Raw genomic sequence first — 19,835 nt, forward strand, 5'->3', positions numbered from 1 at the left:
ACCATTAAAATCAGAATTCAGATGCAAATAACCTCCAAATTTCAGCGGACTTCTTAGTTCAACTAAGGCAAGGACATCAAACTTTATCGTCTTCCAGAATTTGAACTCTGTGGCCAGATCTCGAGCTTCAGAAGTCAGAATTACGTGCTTACTTACAGCTTATAGAGATGCCAATTCAATTCAGAGGAGGGAAAATCAACAAACTTGAAAAAGACTCCGGTGAGAGTCGGAACACAAACGGAATGACAAAAGAATAATATGAAATACGATAACGAAGATTAAAGGTTCTTTAACATCATAAATCAACAAAATCCATTCAAAGCTCTGAAATTTATCTAAAAATGAGGAAAAGAAGAGGCAAAACACAAAAAAAATTTGGACCATTTCTCGATTTGTGCGTGTCATCCTTGCGCAGGGGCCATGCTAATCTTCTCTGTATCGTTCCAATTTTATCGGATGTCTCCGCAGAGACAACAAGGAATAGCAGTTGTTATGATATCAAGTGCAGCACAGGTTATTGGATTGGCAGTATGGGACTATCTTTCTGTAAGCATATTTTTGGGATCTGTGGTTTATGGGCCGGAGATGGGCTTTGCAATGGGCTTGTCAAAATTTGGTTGTCCAGGAGAGGATGTACCATTTTCTTCTCCTTTTGAGAAGTGAGAAAGCTTGGGTTTTGTTTTGAATGCCTCTACATAGGTATCTTTTTTTCTTTTTGGGTTCAGTGATGATGTGAATCGTTATCACCTCCAATTCCTGCCTGCTCCAATTTCCTCCAATTCCTCACATAGGAGTGAAAATGACCACCCTACCCCCTGCCCGAACACACTGCCCAAGATGGGGTAAGGTGGTCATTTCTGCTCCTATGTGAGGAATTGGAGGGAATTGGAGTGGGCAACGAATTGGAGGTGATAAAAATTCCTTCTCATATATACATTGAGCCTAGAATTTGTTATGTTTTGGATAGGCCTTATAGAAGGCTCAACCCTACAAATATAAATCAAAGACACACTCACTTTCTCACATTGACAATCAACTTTGGTGAATTAGCATCAGTGTCATTTCACAAGGAGTAGTTGAAAAGGGAGAGGTAGATATGGAATGCCAACCCCATTCTGCGATTTGCCTATGCAGGTCAAGCATGCATATCGCAGCTTGGCAAGTTGATTGCGGTTGAAGGGAACTCTGCAGTATGTGGGCTATATATTTGAAGGGAAAAAGAACATTGTCTGATCGTGTGATTAATGTGCCTAGAACTATGAGCATGCAAATTACCACCCTATCTCTCGTGAAATCAAAAACCCTATCCATGTTGATGCCCTTGCGTACTGTCTCATTGGCCACACATTGGTATAAGGACCACGTGACTAGGCAGCGATTTCTTGCCCACATTTGAATAATAGACTCAAATCTGACACGTGACCATTGTATGATATTGTCTACCCAATAGTTTGGATTTTCCTTACTAAACGATAAGGTCACATCCTTGACCCCAAACTCCAATGATTCATATGATTCCTTGAAGGTATAAATACTTATTTACAATTCCTTCAAAGTATATTGTTGAATTCTATTCTTGGAAGCATACTCTTTCAGTTTTTCAATCAGACTTTTACAATATTCATACAATTCATTGTATGATGCATTGTCTATTTCTTCATCACTATCATTGCAAAAATCGTCATTTTATCATGACAAGCATCATCCAAATTTTCTTCATTCCCACAAAGCAAAAATTTTCATCTCTTTCAAAAATTGAAAACTTATTCATCTTGTCTAGATAAAACAAATTTAAGATCTTTCACATTACATACCAAAGTTTTTTTTTTTTTTTTGGTAGAATTACATACCAAAGATTGATTCTTCCTTTTAAGTATACTAATTTCAAAAGACATGGAGATACATTTTTCTTCTAAAGATTGTATTTAGAATAAACCAACTCAACATTGTCACAAAATGTATTAACAACATTTATCAAGTTATCATAAGATAGTCTATCTTTTGTATCAATCAAACCTTGGTTGAGGATTCACCAATCTTACATCCACTACCTGGGCTACACATGCTAAGGGTTTCTACTATCAAATCTCCCTTTGGATTGAGCACCTGGATCAACAAATCAAAGATTTCATATCCGACCCACACAAGCCAAGGATTTTTACCCGACTCACGTAGATCAAGGTTTTTTTTCTCCAATTGCAGAACACATCGACAAGCACAATTACATGAAATACACATTGTGCTAAACAAGCTCACACGTATAATGACTTCTTACAAGTCTGAAAATATACAAATTTAAGCACACAATGATTCTCACAAGATCATAGGCCTTATCAAGATGATATTTTCGTTCAAGTACATATCATCATCAAATTCAAATGATTCAAGCCTTTATATAGGCAACAAACTAGTTGTTGGGTCAAGAATTTGTTTCATCAAAAATAGGAAGTATTAAAACCATTTAGGTCAATTTCAATGGTTGGAGTTCATTTAACATCAATATAAGGCATGACTATCCGTCAGAGAGTTCTTTAATTTTGACTTAATATTCTTTTGTAAGCACGGATGGTTGTCACTACCCACGAAAGTCCATGAACAATAAAATATAGTTTTTTAAGTCCAACCACCTAGTTTCTTGGATTTGTTCATGTAGATCTTCAGTTGACTTTTACTTAGGCTTTCTCATTTTGCGGACATAACAAAAGGATTACATGAATATACAAATAAAGAGAAAGTCCTATGTTTTTAGATGTCTTCAATTTGATCCAATTTCATCTTGAAGTATTCTTAAAATTGTTCTTCAAAGCTGGATCAATCTTTATAGCTTCATGGAAGTCCGTCGATAACAGATTTTCTTCAATCAACATATCTTTAATTTATTCCATCAATAGTTGCACCTCAAGTACTTGGATTTCATCATTCTCTTAACACATTAATAAACATGTTAGAACACTCAAGTACATATCATACAAGGTTTACATATCCATAACACATAATCATTTGGAACCTTCTAAGTTCAACAACTATATTAGTTATGAAAATAAAACAGTTTCAATATCAGAGTGTATAAAAGCCGAGAGTTTATCAACCCTCACTCTAACTGCCCCCCTATGTGAAATAGAAATCTCTTCCCTAAACCTCTAAACAATACAAACGGAATTAAAGCACTTCATAAGTCTATACACTTTATATATTAAGTGAAACATTTCCCAAGGCCACCCTCTCACATTCTCTTGCATTAGCCAATCGACCACCTCTTGACAATCCATCCAAACTACGACATACGTCCACCCCTGCTCTTTTGCTTTTTACAACCCCTAATATACGTATTGTTGTTCTGACTCTCGCGAATTTCTTACAAAGCCATTGTTCATATAGGCTGCAATAAAGTGAGATTGAAACAATAAAATTGAAGTTCATCTTGCAGTTCCAACCGACATCACAGAATTGCCATCACATACGACTAGAGATGACACTCCATATGATATCCTACAGTAAGTATCTCTACACAACATCAAACTGAATATGGGAAATTGGGTTAAATTAGGGTGAATAGGATGCATAAGATTGAGCTTTAAGTCGGAAACCCATTTATTAGTGGTTCTAACTAACAGAGTTGGGTTAGTATGCTACAAGCGAAAAACAACATTATTTTAGTACATCCAAATAAAATAGAATGAGATAGCAAGAACATAAAACAAACACTGCTTGTCAGCTTGTAATAAGCTAGGATTCATAATAATAATACTTTCACACAAATCATAGACATTATAAGCAAGGAGGAATTCTGATTCTATTTTTTACCAAAAAAAAAAATAAGCAAGGAGGAATTCTTAGACCTAGGGGTCCACCAACCAACCACGTCTCTACTTCCTTTTTACAAAAGCAACAAAAAGGATCAACCTTTACAAAATTTTTTAACTTACTCTTACCAACCACAACTCCAACTCCAACCAATAACTCCCAAAGAGACGTTCGAAATTTAGGGAGTAAATTTAAATGCCAAATGCAATTCCAGTTTTTTTTTTTTTTTTTTTTTGAAATTTTATTTTAGGGCCCCCATAGTATGGATTCATTTGCAAAACTAAATATAATAGACGATTTCACTATTGCAAAAGATGGTGAAATGGAAGACCAAGTCTCAAGAGCAAGGAGCGAAGCCTCTTCCTCATCTCCTTCTAATTCAGTTGTTGCCGAGGCATGTGGCTCCGGAACGTCTGAATCCATGCTTGATGTATCCACTGGAATGATCTTCTCCCACTTGGGTTGACTGTAAATCATGTTAAATTGATTCTGTAACTACACCAATTTTAACGTAACCACTAAACCGCAATCTTTGTATTAAATGTTCTAGTTTTACTAAACGAGCAAAACCAAAAATCCTCAAAATTGATGTTACTTAAAGGAATATGTATAATCGCATCAGGCACATCATTTGGAAACATGGAACAAACAAGCTAATATTTCACTCTGTATCATGATCGAATCAGCCCCTTAACATAAACAAATGATGGATAAACTGCAAGTGTACAAGAAACCCTAAACCCGTTGATAGATGGGATCTAAGGGTAATGCCATATGGATACCTTATTACTTCTACCTACTTAATTTGCAGCAGACCAATTTTGGAAGATAGGAAGTATTTTGACAACATCACTCCAGAATACAGATCCATGTTTGAATAGAGTAGATGAGTGGAGGAAGTCATTCCAAGGAAAGTATCTTCTTCTCAAAATTTTGACTCAGAGGCTATAAAGTTATGTAAGGTTACGCCAAGCTAACTTTAACATCAATGCCTTATTATGAACCTCTGTAAATCAAAACCCTAACCCTCCTAAATGCACTTTGACTCTCCCCCATTCTTCCAAAGGTTGGAGCATCAACCCCAATAGGCCCCGTTTGTTTAGAGGGGACTTAAGTTGAGCGGGAGAATTCTGATGTGGCCTTTCAAAATCCCACCCCAACGTTGTTTGGTTATCCTAGGTTGATGAATTTATAAAAGCTTAGGGAATATTATTAAATGCTTTATCTGATGATGTGACATTTCAAAATGTTACCCTTAACCTATCTAAAATCCCATCAAATTTTGGTTTTTATTCATAGGAAAAATAACTTTACCTCAACATTTCTAATCAACAAAATCCCATCAACATGTGAGTCCCATCTTTCCAACAATCCCATCCCACCTTTCTCTTTAAACAAACGCGACCTTAGTGCTTAAATTAGAGGTATTGTCCATGTTATCTATAAAATTTCAATCTTGTCAAATTTTCCTCATTAGAGATGTGCACAAAAGTCCATTCTCTACATATAAATGATGCTTTATTATGCCAAAACACCTATACATGTTAACTTAATGGAGTGCTTTTCCTAAATTATGTGTGTAAAAAGAGGAGAAAAAAGAAAATGTTTGCTCGTGTGAAATCCGAAAGGGGAGCACCGCTGTGAATTGCTTCCACCTGTGATCAACTATCAGTTGGTACGGTTGACCTATTTTTTATATCATAACATGATTGAAAATTTCCCTCACTGAATGGGCACAGTTCCCATGATGTGCACAAAAGTCTACCGTGTTAGGTTGGCAAATGAAACCTTACCGATTTACCCCCTATTCATACCAATTTACCCTTGCATGAAGATGGAATTGATAACCCTTTCACTTGATTTTAAAAATTGGGAATCGGATCAGTAAATCAGTCTATTTGGATGGGAATCGGTTGACATCAATCCTGATTTCCATCACTCCTAATCGTTGTTTCTTGAATTGGAATCAAATCGATCAAATTCTTAGTCATTTTTTTTATAATTTATTTTGAATTAGACAGATTCATGGGTCAATTCTCAATTCTTAAACCGATTTGATTGTCACCGTATATAATAACTTAAATTCCCAATTTCTAGACCAATTCAAGCAGATTCGAAATAGAACCTCTCATCGATTCCGTTTCCAATTCTGATTTTTAAAACCTTATATGACATATTGAGCATGGAATAGATCCCCCCCCCTCCAACAACTCCCAAAGTCCAAACATCAATTTCTAGTGTATTTGACGAAAAATACATCAAAGTGTTTGACTTGGATTTTAGATGGAGAAACACTATTATAAAGAAATGATTCATTGGATGTATCGGCCAGATCAATTGATGCGTATCGAAATATCAATATTGATTCCTGACCAATCCCATATCTATAGATTGATCCAAAAGTTAAAATGTCAAATATAAAAAAATAAATAAAAAAAAGAATGCCTGATCTACACCGATTCAAGCCAATCTAGATTAATATCAATCAAGACCGATACGGATCCAGATCCCGACACCAATTACTAACTTAGGTCTAGGCCAACCTGAAAACCAGGTCAACAAGGACTACGCTTATGAAAGCGGGATCCAATGTGGGCATTCAATCAAACCTGGCCCACATGTAGCACTGTGGATGATGAGTGACCATTTCCTCAACTACCTCTATTTCAAACTTTGACTCTCTCTTCCTCGACTACCTCTATTTCAAACTCTCGAGTTTACATTATAATATTTTAACAATAAATAAAATGAGTTTACATTATAAGCCGCGTATGTGAGAGGGTGGAGGTTTATGGGAAAAGTTTTCACATCTGGTTGTGTAAGTCGTGTATGATGAGAGGGTGAGAATTTCAAGATATTAATTAATAGATGGGGACACGACAGTGCATGCTTACATGGTCGTGTATGAAAACTTTTCCATAATTAGAGAAAATTTTCATACACGATCCGTATAAACTGGGTATGTGAGAGGGTCTCTCACAATGAGTTGGATAAGTCATAAATCCCCACCCATTAATATGAAAACTTTCCCCTATTATAAAACTTATCTATAATATTTTTGGTAAAAAATATTAATATTTAAAATCAGTATCATTTGTTTTTTTTTTTTTCCTTTCTCATTCTTGAAATATTTGACTGTATTTTTTACTATCCCATTTAAAGTCAAAGTTATTTTAAACATGCCGTACCAAATTTTTTTTTACAATCCCGTATTAGTAAAATTTTGTATTTATATGGTATTCATGTATTCATTTTTATATTATTAAAAAGAGCAACTTGGGTGATGGTTAAAGAAGTTCTTACTAAAACTATTTATTGAACTAAAATTACATACTTACAACTTCCAAAATGATCAAATTTTAATAAGTACCTATCATTATACCATCGAGCTGGATGTGGATCACATGCTCATGCTAAGTAATTTATCTAATAATGGGGCCACGCATATGCCTTGGTTGAAACTTCCAAGATCACTCTTACCAAAAAACAAAAAACAAAAAAAGCCCCCAAGGTCACCATTATGTGAGTCATGTTTGCCATGTGCAGATAGATGCATTTGGTCAAGCACAGGCCATTACTTAAAGTATTCATTTTGTCTAAATAACATCTCTATTAAGGGTTTCAATTCCAGGGCCGGATCGATAGACCTGATCGAGTCAGCTTGAGTAAAGTTCAACCTGGTCCGTTTTACTAAACATGTCGGGCTTAACCAGGCGATCCCGATGTGCGGTCTTAGTTTGTCCGGCGTTCGATCAGACGCCAGAAGCATCTTGATTCTGATTTTTGTTATCAAGATTAAAACTTTAAACTTACAATTGGAAGTACACAAAATGAAGTATTTTAAAACTTTCTCAGGATTGAAAGGACAATTTTACCTTCACTCTGTAGTCCTTGTCTGCTCAATTAGGTGGCTAGAGAGGTTAATATCAATTCATTTCAATTAAGCCTTATGCCAAACATTCTTTCTCATGTTCTTTCATTGTTCTTATCATCTCCTTTTCAGTTTTGCGACTCTTTCTTCTTTGTCAAAGACCGGAGATCCTTTAATATAAGCATATCCAAGGTTTAGAGGAATGATGCTTGATTCTATAGGCTATTGTTTAAAGTATTTTAGATTAAAGGACCTCAATACAGTTTTGTTTCTTTGCTTCGTTAAGCAAATAAATCAACATGAAAAAAATAAAATCATTCTGATGAATATGTGGTTGCATTGTTTTAAGCCCGGTTAAGGCCCATTTAGAATTAAACATGTCCACAGCCCGGTTACGACCCCATTATAGCCCGATCCTGATCGAGCCTGTCCAAGCCCTGCCCGATTATATAAATAGGCGGCCACGGTGCAGGCTTTAAGCACCGTGAGGCCTGGCTAGGGCCAATCGAGCCCGACTAATTGACACCCCTAATCTCTATAGGTGTATTTTTTTTTTTTTTTGATGAAAGTGTAATCACACAAACCACACACCAATCCCAAAAGGTTAACCCTCTATAGGTGTATTTAGAATTTAATATTTTGACTTAATTTTAGGGATAGAGAACGGCACCTGGTTGCACAGCGCATGCCGCCTGCACCTAGATACAGGGACACGCAAAATGACTGCCACACCTTGATCGTTTCCATCTTTCCAGGGGGTGCGATGATCAATTCGTGTGCCCCTATGTCTTGGCGTAGGGGCAGCGCGTGTTGCGTGTGTTGCGCAACCAGTGGTGTTCTTTCTCCCTTAATTTTATATTATCTTATTTTCAAAAGTTCTTCAAGTTTAGGGTATAAAAGAACTTTCAAAAATAATTTGAAAGTGACTGATTATTATGTCATTATCAAAATTGACATTGTTTTGTATATTTTTCGAGTATACATGTGAAATGACAATATTTACTCTTGTTGGAAAAAAAAAAATTTATTGTATTCAAATGGTAAAAATGTAAGATTACAAATCTATCCAACACATTTTGTTCTTGGTCAATTTATTTCATCCTTTCTCACCATTCTTTCTTTTCAACGATAAATAATTTCATCAAAATGTTTTTTTTAAGTATAAAATTTCTTTCATATATTTTCCCCCTTAATTGTATTAACAAGGGAGCATATTGTGGGGTGGTATCATCCATGTTTCCTAATAGCACCATTTTTTTGGTAGACTAAGATAGTACCACTTGCAAAAAAAAAAAAAAAAAAACTAAAGATAGTACCACTTTTCTCAGTAAAATAATTTTTTACCTGTACATTATCTTTTTGTATTTGTAAGGACTATTGAAGGAATTTTTAAAAAATAATAACTTTTAGTAAGTCTTTTATGATAAAAGTTTTTTTTCCAAACACTGACATTTTCATCAAGTATGCTTCCATAATTATTATGGAACATTCAAATTTTTTTTTTTTTTAAAAAAAAAAATCCACTTGTTTTAGGTTAAAACTTAACAAGTGAATTGGATGTGGGCCTTTGTCACATACCCATATATAAGGGTGTTAAATAGTGTTGTTTTTTCTAACCCCCCCCCCCCCAAATAGTGTTATTTCGGTTAAATGGTTGGGTTTGGTTCACGATGTCAAAAGTCGAAATCAAATTCTAACTATTTATTAAACGATTCCATGTAATGAAACCAAAACGAAAATGTTTATTAACGGTTATATGGTTCACAAAGATTTTCATAGAAAATATCGCACAAGCATTGAAAAAGGCATAAGTAATTATTTCATATAAACTTCTTCTCATTGAAAACGCGTAAACAATTATTTACTAGTCTTTTTTTTTTTGTCAAAATTTGAATGATTACTTAAGAACAATAAAACATAAACAATTTCATCAATATGAAGATAGGGCCATGATGTGTCAAAGATTCAAGAGGGTATTATTTATTTAACATATAAATCAAAATTTAATCGATTTAAACATTTTTAAAAAAAAATCAAAACCGAACCATTTAATTAAATTGTCTTATTTTTAAACCAAAACCAAACCATTTATTGAATGGTTTTACAGTTCCCCCGTCTTGGTTGCATTTCAATAAATGGTTTTGATGTGGTTTTGAACCCTCACTTATATATAAGATTGTGAAAATATACCCAAATATTTGTGGAAGAAAAAAAAAAAAAGGGGATAATAGCTCCTCCACCAAGAAAGAAGCTAATAAGTGGTTGGGCAGTTTTTTGATCTGATCACTTTGTGTTCGGAGTGCACAAATTCAGATTTGGAATAATTTGAGTTTAAATCATCTCATCAATTAAAAGTTTTGGTTTTTTTTTTTTATTTTTTATATTTTATATATATTTTTTTACGGGGGTAGAAGAGCAGTGTTTATTCAAGATAAAAAATGCAACAAACTCATGGAACTGAGGTAGAATATTCCTCAGGTAACCGTGAAGTGGAATTGGATCAATCAGTCAGTTAAGTAGGACATACATAATACTAAGGGTGCAAATTGATTTGGAATCATTTTTTTGGTTTGGTTCTAGAGAGTGTTGGTGTGATTCAGAACCAAATCGATTTTGAAATTTGATACTCAAACCGAACCTGTTCGATCCGGTTCTGATTCCTTACTAGTCCATTTACTATAATATACAATATATAGTATAATTTATCATATTATGATATTATAATATAGTATAATTGTATTATAATATATTCAACCAAAAAAAAGTATTATAATATATATGGTCAACATTCTCAGTCCAACGAGAGAACGACTGTTGACATCATGGTGGCAGGATTTTCGCCTTTCGATTGGGGTGGGGCGGTCATTTTGCCTCTTTCTGTGTCTGGGCGTGGATAGTACACTTCCCCATAGAAAACTTTTCTCCTAATATCTAATATTAATATTAGTAATATATATTATAATATATTAGTAGTATAAGGTATTAATATGTTATAATATATTAGTATTACAAGATATAATATAAAATATATAATATACTAAGGGACGTTGTTTTCTAGGTGGGACATAGGGGCCACGTTGTGTGTGCCAGCCAATGAGAGTGCACGCGGTGGTAGAAAAGGGGGTGGAACTTCCGCAATACATGGGGGCATGGCGGTCATTCTGGTCCCTGTTGTGCGTGGGCGTGATCCCTGCATCTCACGCAGAAAATATTCTTCCATATCCTAAATATACTTGGTATACAAATTTAGTTTGATTTTGGTTATGGAATTCCATCCATTTCTATGCTAGATCTGGGACCGAACCGAAAACCAAATCGGTTTTGCAATATAGTATTCAAGCTAAACCGAATTTTATTCGGTTCAGTTCGGTTTACTTATTCGGTCTGGTTTCGGTTTTTGATTCCGATTCGAATATGAAAACAGTGCACCGATAATACGAAAAAAAAAAGGGTAGTAAAGTAATTTGGAACGTTCAACCGAAATGTTTAAAATCTGAAAGAGAGAAAACGGAAGGTGATTATCAAAGAAAAAAAGGAAGGTGACAGAGGGAAAACAGTGCACAGATGGAGAGCGACCCTGCAACAATCATCAATGTTAATTACAGAAAGAGGCCCACAATAGAAAGATGAGATTAAGAGAGAGAGAGAGAAAAAAAAGAAAATAAAACCCAACAGAAAGATTGAGAGAGAGAGAGAGAGAGAGTTTGCCGATGAATGTGGCGTCAAAGTAGCAGAGAACCACCATGCATGCGAGACCCTCATTTTCACTATTTTCCACCTCCAATTCTGAAAGCGCGAGAAACAAAAAACGCGGTTTTAACGCCAATTTTGTTCTGTTTTTTCTTAAATTTTATCAAAAATTTATTTTAAAAAAGTAAATCTTTGTCATCTTCCCTTCTTTTCCTTTCTTCATTGTCTCATTTTATAATTGTTCATAGTAGTATATAATACCAATCCATTATTATTGTATTGTCTTACTTATTAATTATTTTTCTGTTTTACATTTTACGGTGACGTCTAGTTCTCGAAGATCTTGGTTGGTTTTACGATTGGTTTTAGTGGGTTTTGCTTTTTCAGATCTCTGGTTCTCGTGAAGAACTGGAGATCCAATCTGCTCCTTCTCCTGCTTGTCGGCTTATCACACTATTGCTTCTGCATTATTTGATTTGCGATAAGCTTCTAGTTTTTCTTTGTTCGTTTCTTCTCCTCTTTGCATTTCTCTGTTAAAACAGATGACTTGCTTTTCTTGCGTGAAACCTAGGCGACGGAAGGATATCAGAAAAATTGAAGACAGTAACGGCCTTCGATCCACCTCTCGACAGTCTCTTGGTTATTCTTCTTCTTCTCTCTACTACATTTAATTTTGAGAATCTGTTTTTTGGTATTTCTGTGAGCTTTTTTACTTACAATGCTTACATTTTCCTATTGAAATTTTGCTTGTAAATGAAGAACAACATAGGAGGGGAAGAAGCTTCCCAAGTGGTAAAGGCAACAATTCTATCAGCTACAATTCTACTGCTGCCCGTAGTTTTACATTTCATGACCTTGCAACTGCAACACGAAACTTCAAGCCTACTAATTTGATAGGGGAAGGGGGTTTTGGAAGGGTTTATAAAGGGCGCTTGGACACAGGCCAGGCAAGTTCTTCGACATATGAACAAACTGCGGGTTCCCATGATACTGTTTTAGGATATGAAGATCTTATTTTAAGTTTTGTATTTGATGAGCAGATTGTTGCAGTCAAACAACTTGATCAAAATGGGCTTCAGGGGAATCAGGAATTTGTTGTGGAGGTTCTCATGTTGAGCCTTCTACATCATACCAATCTTGTCAATTTGATTGGTTACTGTACTGATGGCGACCAAAGACTCTTGGTTTATGAGTACATGCCAATGGGAAGTTTAGAGGATCATCTGTACGGTAAGAGGAAACATACTTCCATGTTTGATAGTTTATTTCTAAAGCTCCTGGATATGCAACCTATATTTTTGTCTAGCAGTCTTGACTCTCATATTTATTGGAAGTTCTTGTTTCCTTTGTTGCGCTGATACATGAACATGATCATGAGCTTAGAGAGTACCACATTAAACTCTCAAGTGTAGAAATTCTGTTTGAAGTTTGTAGTTGTATTCAATATTGTGAAGTGTCCAGATTGAGATTTTCTTCATTTATTTTCCTCTTGATGTTTTTAATTGGCTCAGTTCAGGGTCGGAGGGTGAGGGTTCCAGCTTGCCTTCCACCCCCAACCCCTCACCATCCACCCCCGCCAAAAAATAAAAGTGGTTAGAGATGGGATCTCATTGCAGCTCATTTGAAATGCTAAAACTGACTGAAGAGTCATCAGATCTCCTTGGTCAACTAGATGTAGATTTTATTTTAAATAAAACAGAAAAAGAGGAGGAAAAAAATGGAATTTAACTGGCCGAATTCCTGTTCTCTTGAAACATATTTCCTGACCTCTAGATTTATTTCTTATAAGCTAGGTAAGGAGCTCTGCTTATATAACGAAGAAGGAAAAGAAGATCCGTTGAGGTACCTTAACAGAAATAAGTGTCATCAAATTATGACTTTTAGGAACCCCTTTAACCTCTAGAATAATATAGGACCAAAAGGTTGAAGATGCTGTGTGGAAGTCAGGAAAGTGGCTCAACTTTATTGTTGAAAATCCTGCTGCTTCTCCCCAAAACAGTCCAACAAATGGCAAAGAAGAAAATATTCCATTGGATTCGCTCTCTCCTTTTAAAGCCACTAATTAGCCATGCATTCAGAATGGATGTCAAGCAGATGAATCACCCAAGACATTCCAAATCTTGGCAACAAGTGAGACCAGATCGACATACAAAGTAGATAATTGAGCAGTAGGTTGTTACTGGATTCTAGATTGTCTGTACATTAAACACACATATTTGGGGATGCGCCTTTGGGCAAAGAGAGGGTTCAGAGTCAGAGTTTGTTTCTGTAAGCAGTCCAAAACGAGAATGACCCCTTGGAAGGGATATAAGAGCTCCAGATGAATATGAACAAAGTTCACACTAATTAGATCCTCTATAATATATATATATATTGAAGAATGAAAGAATAGGAGAATCAAGAAAAGAGGGCATTCACTCACATTACAACCTAGACCCATTCCATCACTCAGCCCCTTCCCTTACAATTAGAAGCTCCCATTCTGGAAAAGTTCTACTAGGTTGAACACTATTAGTAGAAGAATTTAAACTCACTGGACAAACTACTATTAATCTATTATACTGTTTTTTTCACAGCAAGAGCTGATGCACTTTTTTCATTGAACACTGTTTCTGTTTCTTTCTTTACATAAACTCCATTATATGGAACATATCTTTACCAGACGGTACCTAGAAGCTGGACTGTGGATCCTATCTCATGGTAGCTACATGTCTTCAGGTGTGTCAAAGACTCAATGGGACCATTATTAGGTGGGTCCCATAAATACCATCACATTTATGTATCCAAACTGTATTGAACGAGTACCTTTTCTCGACAAAAAGGTCTTATGTTCATATGTTGACTATTTGGACTATAGAATGGTGCCCAGTAGATCAGTAATGTTCAGGTCTGCTGCTGAAGTCGGTGGATCATACAGTTGGCACATCTTGGAGTTAACACATTGATTATTGGTGCAAGACTTACATGATAGTGGTTTTGGTTGGAACTCAATGGGGCATCAAACCTTCAGATAGGGGCCTTATTTCTGACTTTGCATTTCTAATTTCATTATAATATTTTTTCTGGATAAACTTTTCCCTCCTGATAATTGTTGTGATGCATCATGTGGTGCTTTAAGAAATGAAAAATCAGCACACACAAGTCATTGCTGAAATTTCTTATCTGATTAACTGGGAATTGGCTGAACAACAAACTAGCTGCTGCAAGTTGTGGTTAATTGTGGGTCTACGCCTGTTATTTGTATATTAGGAGCTTAGTTGGCCTCTTGATGTAATTTATTCATTCTATTTTCTCCTTTAGTGCTTATCTGTGATCCTGTTTACAATTAGGTTTCTGAAGCTGTGACGTACCTGTAGATAGGTCCAACTAATTGAGTGTTTTGAAAGGGTGTTGCTTCTGGTGATGGGTCTTTCTTTTTTTTTTTATTTTTATTTTATTTATTCACTTCTGTTGACTGATGATCAATCAATTATTAGTAAATCCGGGATTTGTTTGCAAATTACTCGTGCAAAAATTGAATTTATGGAGGTAGTATCAAATGGTGTATTTTCAAGAGATAAAGAGAAACTCTTGTATTTCATGCCTCAACTGTACTTGACTTTATCATAAAGTTTCGATGGGAATGGGTCCTCTGAATAGACAGGGTGGGAGCCCTAGCCAATAGGAGTATGGGACATGGTTTGTTAATAGGGGGCGGAGAGGAGAGAGGATTCCAGAATGAGAGATAGAGATAGAGAGCGCTGCTTTAGCCTACACCGCTTGCTCAAAGAGACTTTTCCCTTTTCCATTTATTCAATGTCTCTGCTGTATCTTTCGTTTTTATAAAGTGTATAAATGCTAAAAAATAGATAAGATCGTTTAATATTTTGGCTAAATGGTTGCCAGCCTGGTGGGCTAGAATGGGAAGAGGACACCATCTATTAGTCGGTGTGAAATTTGGGGCCCTGAGTCAACTGCATGGTCAACCTTGTATTGCGCATTTTCCCTCGTATTTTTAGTAGTCCAGAATGTTCAACAAATTGTGTTTTTGTTACCAGTTTTCTTACCTTTATTTTGACGTTTGGCAGAGTCGGATTTGTACCCTTTCACCCTAATGATATATGCCAATATTGTAGTCATTTTTTTACCAAATTATACCCAACAATAGCCTGTATCATATTTTTCCTGCCCCTACATTTGCTATGGTTGTAATATGATGCAGCTGCATTAAGCATTAATCCCGAATGGAGACTTATGCGCAAGCTTGGGAGGGCCATAAGGGTTAGTCACTGTCAAATGGGCTGAAATTAAGCATATTATAAGTTGGGCCTTTTATTTTTTTGGGTTTCATTGTAATGAGTTTAATTTATGAGGCCATAAAGTAGGGATAAAGTTAGTACACGAGATTAGTAGTTAAGTATTTGGGTTAGATTAGGATACTTAATAGTTATATAGAGTTCTGTTTTGAGTTATTTACTTTATTGAGTATGTTAAAGTGATTAGGAGTCCTTTTCTGATCAATTTAGGAATTTTAGAAGGTCTTTATATATGTAATACACCCCCATCATTTGTAGATGATTTGAGTAAAGACTATTGGGTTTTTTTAATGTTTTGGTGCTATTGAACAGTGCATACGGGAATGGTATCCCATAACTGATTTCTTCTCTTCTCTCTTCGTCTTCCCAAGCAAATCGATCATTTCTCTTTTTCCTTCCTTTTCCATTGGTCTGATTTCTTTCCTTAATGACACAGGTACTTTCTTTATCTAACATCTGATTACAGATTTGATCATTGGGCCTCCTTGCATATGATATCCATAATCTGTTTTCAGATTGCATTAATAGGTATTAGAGCAAACCTGGCCGTTAGTACCATGGGTCCTACCCTCTTTTTTGCTATCTGCCATCAACTTCAACTCGTGCAAGAGAACTTGCAAACGGTTGAAGCAAATATCGAAGATATTCAGCGATAATGTAAAAAATTTAAGAACCAATTGCTGATCACATCTGATCGTATGGGATCTTTGTTTGATAAATTGATCTCAGTCATTGAATATTGGGTGGAAGAACAAGATGACAAATCACCGTCAATGGAAGACGTAGTGGCTCCAATTATCACTAAAGAATCACCCATGAAGGAGCATAAATTGGCTAATCTTTTGATCAAACTAGTCAAATTTGTGCTTCCCAATTGCGACTTCAACAATGGATTCCTTTACGCTGATTTTGTATTGTTGGATTGTGGGCTAATTGTCGATTTCACTAGATCAAGGAGGGTGGATACTGATTATACGTTAGAGATCCTCCCATTCTACAAAAATCAAGGACAATTTTTTTGAATCAAGTGGGAATTGATGCAGTTGCATTAGACATTAATCCCGTATAGACGCCTATGCATAAGCTTGGGAGGCCCATAAGGTGCTGGTGGTAGTCCAATGGCTGAAATTGACCTTTGGGTAGGTATATTATAGGTTGAGCCTTTTAATTTTTTGAGTGTCATTGTAATAGGCCTAATTTATAAGGCATAAAGTGGGGAAAAAATTAGTACACGGTAGGGGTGTCAAAATGGGGACCAAACCGGCTAAATCGGCCCAAACCGAACTGATGTCTTATTGGACAAGTTTTGGATTGGGGTATTAGGACCCCAAAAACCAAATCAAACCACACCAGAAACTGTAAGAAACCGACACCGAAACCGCCTCAAAACCCGGGCCGAAACCAAAATCAAACTGATCTACCCTAATAAGAAAACAGTAACAACCTTGAAACCCATTAAAGAAGCAAATTTTCCTATAGTTTTGCATAAATATGTATGTCAAACCGAACCCAAACTATTTTGGAAGCCATCTCTTTTGATGTCTCCTCGAAGCTCAACTTTCTCCCTCATAAGCCCATTTTTGACTCCCCAAGGAATAGGCATATTGTTGTTTTTTAGGGATTAGATGTTTCTATTTTACGGCCCCATACCCCCTCTTAGTTTGGTTTTGGGTTTGCATTGTTTTCCCCCCTCTCTCTCTCTGTATATTCCCCCCCTTCTTTTTCCCCTCTCCCCCTAAGGCTTTGGTAATAGAATTTTTATTCACCCAAAAAAAAAAAGAGAATCCGAACCCAAACCGGGCCGAAACCAAAGCCGACCCCCGATAACAAACTGATAGAAGAAACCGATACAACCTGAAACCAAACTTTCCTTATTGGTTTTGGTTTCGGATTCATCATTCCCACATCGAAATTGACTCAACCCGAACCGACCAATTGATAACTAGTGCACGGGATTAGTAAAGTATTTGGGTTAGATTAGGATACTTACTAGTTATATAGAGTTCTGTTTTGAGTTTATTTATTTTATTGAGTGTATTAGAGTGATTGTGGGGAAAGGTTATGGGGAAAGCAAGGGCAAAGAATATGAAGATCTTTATAACAATCTAAGCACAAAGGAAGGGGAAAAAGCCATCTATAAGGTAGCTAGAATATGGGAAAGGATGAGAAGAGAGTTCGAAAATGTATTAAAAGTGAAGATGGTAAAGTCCTAATAAGGGATGAGGACATCAAGGAGAGATCGAAAGGTTATTTTTACAATCTACTTAATGAACATATTTTGAGTTAGTGGATCAGAAGAAGACATTGCGCATCAAGACACCACCTGTCTTAGGTATATACGTAAATCTAGGGTTTCTGAAGTTAAAAAAAAAGCCCTAGGAAAGATGAAAATAGCCAAGGCTCCAGGCCTAGATGGGTCCCAATAGAAGTGTGGAAGAGTTTAGGAATCTATGGCTTATCTTGGCTAACCAAGCTGTTTAATAAGATTATGAGCACTAGGAAAATGCCAGATGAATGAAGGAGAAGCATTGTGGTCCTGATTTACAAAAATAAAAGCGATATCCAAAGTTGCAATAACTATAGAGGCATAAAGCTAATGAGTCATATTATGAAATTATGGGAGATGGGTTATTGAAACATACCTGAGAAAAGAAACCAATATCTCGGAGAACCAATTTGGTTTTATGCCATTAAGATCCACAATATAAGCTATCCATCCACTTACTTAGGAGACTCATGGAAAGATTTAGAGAGAAAAAATGATATACATATGGTCTTTATTGACCTAGAAAAAGGTTATGACAGAGTCCCTAGAGATTTAATCTGTTATGTGCTAGGGAAGAGAGTTGTTTCAAGTAAATTTGTGGACATAATTAAAGATATGTATGATGGTGTGTTGACTAGTGTAAGAAACATTGGGGAGGGGGGGTTCAAGTTAGTGAATTTCCTATTACAATTGGGATACATCGAGGATCAGCTTTTAGCCCATATTTGTTTGCACTTATCATGAATGATTTAATTAGGGACAAAAGCAAGAATTAACGCCAAACTGGAGTTATGGAGATCAACCTTGAAATCAAAAGATTTTACGATAAGTAGAACGAAGATGGAGTATATGGTGTGTAGCTTTAGTAACTCCAAGAAGGAAACTGAGGGGGTAAAAATTAATGAGAAGGAGATTCCACAAAGTGATTATTTTAGATATCTAGGATCAATCATAAGTAAAGAAGATGGTCTTTATTGACCTAGAAAAAGGTTATGACAGAGTCCCTAGAGATTTAATCTGTTATGTGCTAGGGAAGAGAGTTGTTTCAAGTAAATTTGTGGACATAATTAAAGATATGTATGATGGTGTGTTGACTAGTGTAAGAAACATTGGGGAGGGGGGGTTCAAGTTAGTGAATTTCCTATTACAATTGGGATACATCGAGGATCAGCTTTTAGCCCATATTTGTTTGCACTTATCATGAATGATTTAATTAGGGACAAAAGCAAGAATTAACGCCAAACTGGAGTTATGGAGATCAACCTTGAAATCAAAAGATTTTACGATAAGTAGAACGAAGATGGAGTATATGGTGTGTAGCTTTAGTAACTCCAAGACGGAAAATGAGGGGGTAAAAATTAATGAGAAGGAGATTCCACAAAGTGATTATTTTAGATATCTAGGATCAATCATAAGTAAAGAAGATGATATAGAGGATGAAGTTTCACAGAGAATTAAAGTAGGATGACTGAAGTGGAGAGGTGAATCTGGAGTGTTTTATGTGATTGACAGATTCCTTTAAAGCTTAAAGGAAAATTTTATAGGACAGTCATACAACCGGCTATGATGTATGGTATGGAATGCTTAGATGAATATGTGGCAAAACTAAGTGTCATATAGGTAAGCTAAGTGTAGCAGAGATGAGGATGTTGAGATGAATGTGTGGCAAAAACTAGGAACGGTAAAATAAGGAATGACCATATAAGAGCTGATTTTGGGAGTAGCTCCAATTCAAAATAAGCTACGAGAAAGTCGTTTGAGGTGGCATGGCCATGTTCAACAAAGGCATTGGGATGCTCCAGTCTGGAGGAGTGACTTGATTCAGATCGTATATACTAAAAGAGCTAGGAGCAAGCCTAAAATGACCTTCGGAGAAGTGGTAAGGAAAGACATGCATAGCTTAGGTCTT

At 35.9% G+C, this 19,835-nt stretch overlaps 1 protein-coding gene, 2 long non-coding RNA genes and 1 other non-coding gene across 4 annotated transcripts in view; 1 reads left to right on the top strand and 3 right to left on the bottom strand.

The window, feature by feature from the left end:
- On the bottom strand, positions 1-12,318 carry LOC122661290. Its single transcript, XR_006332858.1, has 3 exons — positions 12,184-12,318; positions 6,483-6,485; positions 1-81 (listed from the first exon to the last, which is right to left on the bottom strand). It is a non-coding gene; the product is annotated as an uncharacterized LOC122661290 (long non-coding RNA).
- LOC122663493 lies at positions 370-472 on the bottom strand. Its single transcript, XR_006333160.1, has one exon. It is a non-coding gene; the product is annotated as a U6 spliceosomal RNA (small nuclear RNA).
- The window catches only part of LOC122661288 (probable serine/threonine-protein kinase PBL21), an 11,468-nt gene continuing 3,468 nt past the window's right edge, over positions 11,836-19,835 (top strand). Inside the window, exons 1-3 of the mRNA XM_043856644.1 lie at positions 11,836-12,004; positions 12,128-12,312; positions 12,406-12,595. Coding sequence (XP_043712579.1) covers positions 11,908-12,004; positions 12,128-12,312; positions 12,406-12,595 — 472 coding nt within the window. The 5' untranslated portion in view covers positions 11,836-11,907. The remainder of the gene's footprint in view (positions 12,005-12,127; positions 12,313-12,405; positions 12,596-19,835) is intronic.
- Positions 13,907-19,835, bottom strand: part of LOC122661291 — a 23,187-nt gene continuing 17,258 nt past the window's right edge. The window contains exons 2-3 of the long non-coding RNA XR_006332859.1: positions 17,979-17,983; positions 13,907-13,918 (exon numbers count right to left, since the gene is read on the bottom strand). This is a non-coding gene — a long non-coding RNA (uncharacterized LOC122661291). The remainder of the gene's footprint in view (positions 13,919-17,978; positions 17,984-19,835) is intronic.

Source organism: Telopea speciosissima, chromosome 5 (assembly GCF_018873765.1).
Source record: "Telopea speciosissima isolate NSW1024214 ecotype Mountain lineage chromosome 5, Tspe_v1, whole genome shotgun sequence".
Taxonomy (NCBI): domain Eukaryota; kingdom Viridiplantae; phylum Streptophyta; class Magnoliopsida; order Proteales; family Proteaceae; genus Telopea; species Telopea speciosissima.